Source organism: Papaver somniferum, chromosome 5, assembly GCF_003573695.1.
Source record: "Papaver somniferum cultivar HN1 chromosome 5, ASM357369v1, whole genome shotgun sequence".
Classification (NCBI taxonomy): Eukaryota; Viridiplantae; Streptophyta; class Magnoliopsida; order Ranunculales; family Papaveraceae; genus Papaver; species Papaver somniferum.
In genome coordinates, this window is record NC_039362.1 from 32,629,496 (window position 1) to 32,639,363 (window position 9,868).

General features: G+C 35.0%; 1 protein-coding gene across 1 annotated transcript; it reads left to right on the plus strand.

Moving 5' to 3' along the window:
• The first annotated feature begins 2,947 nt into the window (after positions 1-2,947).
• LOC113278925 lies at positions 2,948-3,788 on the plus strand. Its single transcript, XM_026527646.1, has 2 exons — positions 2,948-3,311; positions 3,367-3,788. Exons 1-2 carry the CDS (start codon positions 2,948-2,950, stop codon positions 3,786-3,788), a joined length of 786 nt encoding a protein of 261 aa, XP_026383431.1.
• The last annotated feature ends 6,080 nt before the right edge of the window (positions 3,789-9,868 follow it).

The following is a 9,868-nucleotide window of genomic DNA, read 5'->3' on the forward strand; positions in this document are numbered from 1 at the left end:
GCTAATCCTAAGGATAAACAATATATTTGGTAAGGTTATTGGCCTGTTGAAGATCAAATTCTGAAGTTAAGGGCATGGGAACCAAATTTTAACCCAGTTAATCAAAAATCTACAAAAGAATTTGTTTGGGTTCAATTCCCTGGTCTAAGTATTGAATACTGGAAGGAGAGTATGTTGATGAATGTATGCAGATCGTTTGGTAAACCAGTGAAAGTGGATGAACCAACTCTCAGGCGAGAGATAGGTTACTACGCTAGAGTTCTAGTAGAAATTGATTTATCAAAAGCTATTCCTAGCAAGGTGCAGGTTGAGACTAAGTATTGCAGTTTTGAAAAAGCAGTACAAATTCCAAATATTCCCAAATTTTGCTCTCATTGTAAAGTCATTGGACACTATGTTGCTGAATGTTGGTCCAAGAGAAAGGAACAAAACCCACAAAAAAGTAGTTCAATACCTGTGAAGACTGCAAAAGTTTGGATAAAGGTGAATAATAAACATAAGAATCAAGGTTTTGATATTTGTTATACAACTGAGGAATTGGCAGCTATGAAATCTTCATCTCAACAAGGTAATAATAATAATTCAGATGATCTACAAGTTTTACAAGAAGATAGTGTTGTGAATGTGATTATTCCTACCTTGAGTAATGTCCAAGAGTGCTCAAACATTCAGGAGAAAGTTGCTAACTCAGGTAAATTTCAAGCTCTTCAGCAATTGGATGAAATTTTTTTGGAATCTCATATAGAGTTTCCTGACTTAACTGTGGATCAAGTAATTCAAGCTGTTACTAGCTCTCCAGCTTTTGACTCTGTTGTTAAGGTGATATCTCCAAAGGACAAGGGGGTGCAAGTTCCTCATATGCTGGTCATGTTAAAAAGAAACTAACTGTGGGTAAAGTCACAACAAGACAACAAGCAGCTATTTTAAGTTCAAATGGTTTGAGAAGCCTTTCTTCTCATCCACCCCCTTTTAAATGAAAATAATCTTTTGGAATCTCAGAGGCTTAAGGAGACCACAAGCCAGAGGTAAACTGAAAATTTGGTCCATTCTATTTGTCCTTCTCTAATTTTTATTGTTGAACCAAAGGTGAGTGTTAACTCTATTTCTTGCAAGAGACTGAAGTTGCCTAATATGCATAGAAAATTAATTCATAATTCTACTAGTTCCAAGAAAGGTAATATCTGGATATTTTGGAGTTCAAGTATTTCTGAGCCCTTAGTTATTTCTATTTCTTCTCAATCCGTTACTGTGGATGTATGAGGTGTATTAGTAACTGGTATTCATGCTGCTTGTCTAACTGTGGATAGAAGAGATCTTTGGGAGGAGTTGGAATTTATAAATTCTTTTGATAAACCTTGGCTTGCCATTGGTGATTTTAATACAATTATGTATGCTGAAGAGAAAAAAGGGGGAAGGAGTCCATTAACTATTTCTATGAATGAGTTCAACAATTGTTTAAATACTTGTGGTTTGATGCAAGCTCCAAAATATGGAGTTGAATTCTCTTGGTGCAACAACAGAGCTGGTGCTAAAAGAATAGTATGCAATTTGGATAGAGCAGTATATAATGCAAAATGGTTGGATATTTATCCTGGTTGGAGCTACAATGTAAAAGCTAAAGGGACTTCATATCATAGTGCCTTAATAGGGACTAATGCAATCATGCCAAAACATGCAAATATTCCATTTAGGGCACTAAAAGTATGGCTTGGGCATCCTGATTTTATAAAGCTGATTAAAGAAACTTGGAGTATTGAAGTATCTAGTAATCCTGCCTTCATTTTCTTAAATAAGCCAAAACATTTGAAGCAAATCATTAAAGATTAGAATTGGAGCATATTTGGGGATGTGAGAATTAAGCTTCTAAATGCTGAAAAAGAAGTAGTTCAAGCTGCATTAATTTCTGATAGACAACCTGATAATATTGCATTATTGGATAAGCTTGTTGTTTCAAGAGGGAAGTAATTGCAATAAAGTAAGGAAATTGCTCAGCAAAAAGCAAGGGTTCAATGGCTGAAAGAAGGTGCTTCTAATTCAAAGTTTTTCATACTTCTATTAAGATCAGGCAAAGTCACAATGCAATAACTGAATTAGAAAATTTATCTGATAACATAGTATCTACTCAAAAAAAAAATTTGCAAAGACTTTGGTGGAGCATTTTGAGAACAAATTTAAGCATCAAGAAGTGAGATTTGTTGATGGGATGTTTGAGAATATCCCTAAAGTCATAAATGAAGCAGACAATAAAATGCTAATTACTATACCATCTAATGAGGAGATATATATTGCAATTCAAGATATGGATCCTGAAAGTGCTCCTGGACCAGATGGTTTTGCTGGTTGGTTCTATAGAAGTACATGGGATATAATTGGCAGTGGCTTATGCTTAGCAATTCAATATTGTTGGAGCAAGGGATTTATTCCAAAAGGTATGAATGCTAATTTTATTACTCTCCTACCAAAGGTGCAAGGTGCAAAGAAAGCTTCTCAATTTAGACCTATTGGGTTAAGTAACTTTTGTTTTAAGATAGTTACTAAAATCATTACTATGAGAATGGCAAGAGTAATTGATAAAGTAGTATCTCCTCAGCAAGGTGCCTTCATCAAAGGGAAAAATATTCAAAATCAGATTGTGCTAGCATCTGAATTAATTAATGAGATGGAGACTACTAGAAGAGGAGGTAATGTTGGTCTGAAATTGGACATAACAAAGGCATATGATTCTCTCAGTTGGGATTTTCTGTTTCAAGCTATGACCACTTTTGGTTTCTCTGATCAATTCATATATTGGTTACATGTACTATTTCAGTCTACAAGAATATCAGTTATAGTTAATGGAGGTCCAACTGGGTTTTTCTCTACTGGTAGAGGATTTAACCAAGGGGATCCATTATCACCTGTCTTGTTTATCATTGCCCAGGAAATATTAAGCAGAAGGATAACTTAAATGGTGCAATCAGGAAGACTAATCCCAATGGTAAACAGAAATGGTATAGCCCCTTCACGTATCTTTTTTGCTGATGACATATTCTTATTTTGTAATGGTGATAAGAGGAATACAGATAAACTTTTGAAATTACTGAAGGAATACCAACAATCATCTGGTCAAAATGTGAGTATGGAGAAAAGCAAATTCTTGGTGGGAGGCACTACAGATAGCAGAAAACTCCAAATTGCAAATAATTGTGGAATGTCTCTTTCAAAATTCCCAGATAAATATTTAGGGGTTAATCTGATACCTGGAAACATTAAATCATCACATGTATGGGGGTCTGTGGATTTGATACAAAGCGAGATGCCTGGTTGGATGGGTAAGATGTTATCTTTTCAAGAAAAACTTATACTGGTGAAACATGTATAATGCAGCATTCCCGTTTACAGTATGTCAGTATACAAATGGCCTAGGAAAGTTATTGGAATGTGATAGAATTATCAGGAATTTTCTTTGGTCAGAGGATCCAGCAAAAAAGAAATTATTGACTGTGAAATGGGAAGAGGTGAATTCTCCACTGGCAGAAGGAAGTCTGGGATTGAGAAGTTTGGAAGACATAAAAAAATCTATGCTTATGAAACTGACATGGAAGATGCAGAATGATAAGGATGAATGGGCTTTCAAGCTAAATTTCAAGATAAAAATGGTAGTTGGAGTAAGTCATATAAGAAATCTTCAATATGGATTGGTATCAAATGGGTACTGGATGAAGTATTTAACAACTCAAGGTGGATTGTGGGTGATGGGAAAAGCATCTCAGTATGGAATGATATATGGATTACAAGCATGCCCCTAAAAAATTTGTATCCTGATGATGCATATATGCTTCAAAATCCTGACTTAAAAGTAATGCATCTTTTGAATAATGGTGACTGGGTTATACCTGCTGAAATGTCAAGTATGATACAAGACAATGGTCTTCCAGTTGTGGATGGACAAAAAGATAGGAGAATATGGATTTGGACCAAGACTGGAGATTTCTCAGTTGCAACAACAATAAAATGTATAAGAAAGAAATATCCAAAACTACAATGGACCAAGAACATCTGGAAGAAGTATATTCATCCTAGTATATCAAGTAATGTCTGAAAGGTAGTAAGAAGAATTTGGTCTACAGATGATAACATGAGAAAGAAAGGTTTTAGTATGGGTTCAAGATGCTCTTTCTGTAAGCAGGATGAAGAAACAACTGAACATATCTTATGGTACTGCAATTTCAGTGAGATAATCTAGCAATGGCTTGGTGTATTGTTTGCATTTTATAATCTTATATCACTTGAAGAAGTGTTCAGCATGGCAAAGTCAAAAAGTCCAGCTGTAAGAGAAATTTGGAGAACTGCAACACTCATAACTATCAAGAAAATATGTTTTCATAGAAACAAAGTGGTATATGATGATGAACAACCTAATGTAGAGGTTTTGAAGAGGAATATAATTCAGTTTACTAAGGAGTGTGAAGTTAGGATGAAAGGTCATATGTGGAATTGATGAGTGCCAAATATTGTATATATTTATCCCTTTTTGTTGGCATTTAACTCATCTTTTGTGCAGTAATTCTACATTTTATCCCATATTCTGTATTTTCATTGTTTTCAAGAATAAATATTTTTCTTACTTAATTTTGCATTTTTAGGTAATAAATAAAGTCTGGATGACTTGCGGAGCGGAAAAGAGCTGAAGAGTGGTGAAAAGCCGGAAGAAATTACGCAAGGAAGCCGCAAAGAATGGAGCGCACGTCCAAAAAGCTAGGAATGGGCTCAAGAAGGAAGAATTGTTCTTAAAGAAGATATGGGCTTGGCATACCCAAGGCCCAAAACCCTTACCCAAACCCATTTTCTATATCCATACCCGCCTCCATTCTCAGCCGTTAGATTGGATCCATCTCATCACCCAATGGTCGCTTCTTCATCGTTCTTCAAAATCTGAAGTACCTGCAAAACACCATAGTGCCTAAATTCCAAGCCTTCAGATTAGATCACATTTAGATCCTACGGTCGCTTCTTTGCCTGCGCATCAAATATCGATACTTCCGCTTAACACTTCAACACCTAACCTAATCTTGCACTGTTAACTTCGTTGTATTTTACATCCAACGGTTGCTACAAACTCTGTTCCATCTCACCGTCCGATCCACCTACCATCTCCATATCCTAAGGCTTCAGCTTGCGATACATCAAACTTTTCTGTACCGACTCACACCGAAATAACCCTAGCATATATAACCCCAAAATAGACCTAACCCTAATCATTTTCACTCCCCTCTTCTCTTCCTTCTACCCGTACCACCACCAACTCCACTGCCGCTCCACCGTACCACCATGTCCGCCACCACCAACTCTGCCACAACCACACCACCTTCTTTATCATCACCACCACCTACCGCACATGGTAACTTTCAATCAACTTCATCAACATCACACGATTTCAGTGACGTGTGGAATTGATGAGAATGATTGCATGTTATCAATCGAAGCTAGAAAAGGCATGGGAAGGAGCAGTGAATTCAGAGGAAGGATGGGTCAGCGATTGATTGAAGAAATTGCGCCATCAAAGTAAGATTTTACGAAACCCTAATTTCTCAATTTTTGGGATTTTTATAGAAAACCCTAATTTCTGTTAGGAGAAGCAATGAATTAGTTATGGGTTCAATTTGTACTGTCAAAAATTAGGTAAATCATATACCTAATTTCACTGTTTGAATTTGGGTATTTTTCTATAAACCCTAAATTGGGTATTGGGTATAAAAGGGAACTGTGGGTTTGTGTGTGAGGTTTTATGCTGGACTAGCCAGTGTCCAGAACTTTGCTGTTCTGTATATGTTCTATTCTTGGTATTCACTGTGTAATGTTCATGTTCTGTTTATGTTCAATTTTTGAATTCATGTTTCAATTATCTTGTATGATGTATGTTAGTGTTAGCATGTTAGTCATGAGCTAAGTCTCACTAGCTGAGGCTCAGATGAAACTTCAGTGCACTGTCTGATAGTGGAATGCTAGGTTAGAGCCTTAGTGCATTGTTTTGATTGAGCAATGGGAAGAGATTGATGCTCATAGTGCCTGTGATTGATTGTTCTGTCAAAAGACAGTCAATGCTAGGGGCAAACTAGTGAGCAAATTAGTTTTCCTCCCATTCTAGATGTATGCATAGGATTTTCAACTCAACCTAGGATCACATTGTTTGGCTAGGACACAAAGGTGGACTCTAAGCCTTAGCTTAGACCACAATACCTTATTTCAGTCACTTACAATTTCAGTCTTATTTTGCTCCCTGCTCAGCTAAATTTCTTAGCTATCTTGCTGTTTATTTCTTGTATTTTGAAGCCTGTTGTGCATTGAAATCAGTGCACAAACTCACCCTTGCCCTTGGCTCACAGCCTTGGTTCCATGCTGTTTTGTCATCCTTGCTTTGATTAACTGTTTTGGTTCTTTGCAATTGCCATTTTACTTTGCCCTGCTCACTGCCATAGTGCCTTGTCTCCATTGCTAGCTTAGGAAAACTTCTTGTATGCTCCCACTCCCTGTGGACAAACCCCTACTCATCCCTATACTATAAAGCTTGGCCTTGTATACTTGCAAGTTTCTGTGTGTCTTTTCTAACCACACCAGGAATACAGTTGAAGACTTGCAAGTCCTTAAAGCCTTCGGCATGAATTGCAGAAAAGTGAAACATATTAGAATTCAGTCAATCAACTTCTCATTACCTAACAGTCCTAAAATACTTCTGTGTTGTGATGGTGCTGCAAGGAATAATCCTGGTGAAGCTGGATATGGTTTCATTGGCAGAGATAGTTCAGGGGGTTTCCTAATTGCAGTTGCAGTGGCATGGGTATTGAAACCAACTATATGGCTGAGATTTTTGCTGTAGTAAATGCATGTGAATGGGCAGTAAGCAAGGGTTTTCTTCAGTTATGCATAAGATCTGACTCTTCATCAGCTATTATTTCTTTCTCTACTGGAAGAATTTCTTGGTATGTTATAAGCCAGATGGAATAAAATTGCTACTACTCTCATTAGCTTGAAGTTCATACATAGTTACAGAGAAGTTAATACCTCTGCAGATGGACTAGCAAAGATGGGTGTTTCTTTACTTAGAGGTGAAAAGAGAATTTTCTTGAACAAACCAATGTTTTTGGCTAATTTAGAACATCCAGATAAAGTATATTATAGATTTGGATAAGAATTGAGTTAAGTTTGTAAAACTCTTTCTTAATATCTTTTGTAACCTATTTTTGGATCTAATAAAATTTCATTATTAAGCAAAAAAAAAAAAAGATTCAATCAAATGCTAGTATGTATTGAGTTATGAGATAAGTAATAGTCGAATAATTCATACAAAAGTAGAGAACACAAGACCTTGCAGAGGGATCATGTGTAGCTAAAGATCCAAATACAAGGATCAATGTATAATTCAAAAAAGATAAAGCATTTGAACAAATTACACCGTCAGTGAGCTACCAATAGGTGGTTTAGACGAATATAATCTGGTATTGGAAAGCTTCTGTACTCAGTGATATAAGGAATTTAGGCGATAGCACTGAGCTAGTTGTTATTCCATGGTTGGTAATAATCTGTGATTAATTGTATTAATAGATGAATATAATAACTTGATGACGGTTTAGTAATGAAAAAGGATTCCCTGATCATATTTCTCTATATTGCTTGCAATCTTAATTACTTTTCATTGTTTTATTATTTATTTAGCTTTAAAATCTTAAACAGAACCTCCATTGTGACATTTTGACAACCAAATCTCTCTGTTCTTCGTGGGAACGAAATTGACTTCCATTATATTATTTATTAATTGAGTGGATTAAAAATTACTAATTTGATTGCACCTACGACATGCATCAACAAACAAATATTTTTTTTTTAGTTAAGCACACATTTCAACACTTACGCATGAAGGAATGAATTTTTTAAGAAATCTCCATTCTCATATCCCAACGCCAACACACCGCTTAATAAATCACGCCAAAACAATGAACTGAAGAGAAAACAATGGACCAACTTTGGATTTTCACCTGCACAAAGAAAGTTGAACTGATCGTGGTCGAAAAGGAAACAACACATGAAAAAGGCCTACATAGTTCATATTTTCACTTTAATGCACAATGTTAACATAAACTGCGGAATAAATGTACCTCGATTTTACTAAATGAATAAATTCAATCTCTTAATGATTGAATTTTTATCCTTAAGCACATGAAGTATGGGAAGTATGTCGCAAAAATTATTTACTACATTAACCAAGAAAAAATACAATTAATCACGTTAGTCACACTTACGAAAAAAATTTGATGTAAAGTACATGAAATAAGCCGCAAACAAACATGTGATCTTGTAAGAAAACCCAACAATGGACCCAAAAAATAAAAAAAAATGGTAAAGAAAGGACAATGACCTAACAGTGAACAATGGTTTAACAAATCACAATCCGAAAACAATCAAGAATCTGACAACCCTAAAACTAAAATCATATAAATACTATTTTGTAAACAACACAAAACTTACCAATTGAGAGTAAACGAATTCAACAAATTCGAGAAACTAATTATTATTCTTTTAGTTTTTCTTTCAAAAACAGTAATGCAACAAGGATGAGAGTCTTTTTTTTACGAATTCTAGACTAGAAAAATAAAGATTGTAATTTGAGGAGATACACATTTAACTCCTTTCCATAGAAACCGTATTTCATTTTTTTATGGATAAAACTTTCGACACTACAGTTAGCCATAAAACATCATAGCCATTTTTATTATTACGGTGACCACTTATTTGATGTTGGAAAAAAGGCAACAACATTTTAAAAAGAAAGGGCAATGAATGAGTAAAGACCGTCTTCTACCTATGGAACCAGATGGTGGAGATCTTCTCTTGTTCGACTACAGTGTCCTAGATAATATTTGTCTTTCCCCAAAAAACCATCCCGACCTCTCCTTACCTCTTCCCAAAAGGCAATTGTGTTTTAGTTTATTGATAGAATAAATATCCGTATAATTTTGTCATTCTCAATATATTAAGTGCAGAGGTTAACAAGATCTGTTTGAAAATTTCTCCTTGACTTTCATTTTCACATCGCTTCCTAAAATTCTGATATTTTAGTTGTGATGTTTTTATTATGTTATAATGCAAAAACATTTCAAACACGTTTTTTACCAGATAAAAATATCTCTTTGATTGGTTAATATATGAACTACCGAATCCTCATTACTGTAAAAAAATATCCTTTCAATCGGCTACAATTCCTTACTTCAATAAAAATAACAGATCTCATGATATCATAATCAATGTTTGATAATTCGTCGAAGATAAAAAAAAACAAAATCATTGAATTCAAGATATTGTAACTTGTACTAGTGAACAATAAAAAATTCATTAAAATCTGGTACTTCCTTGATTATATATATAAGGATGATGCCGATATTTATTTTTGGGACAATAACCGGGTAGGTGAACAGGTTGAGATTTCATACGTTGTTCAGAATTTCCGAAGGTAAAAAGCTCAATGTGCAGGATATGGTGTCAGAACTATGAGCCTGGAACTTACAACTTGTAAGGGCTTTGAATTAAATAGAAGTGTAGCACGTGAATGTTTATTTTCTACTGTTAAAGATGATAGACATTAGAGGTATGAAACAAGGACAGATTTTCGGTTGCATCTACATATTCGTCTTTAGAAACATAAGCTTTATTTCATGATCTCGTTTTTTGTTTGAACTTTATGATATAGTGGTGCTCCCACTTTGGATTATCTATACAAGGCAGGTTTTATCCACAATGTTAATTGTTTGTTGTGTAGTGTTCATGAGGAAACTAATGTTAATATGTTTGTACACTGCAAAACAACTTTCGAGGCTTGGTTCTATTTCATGATTAA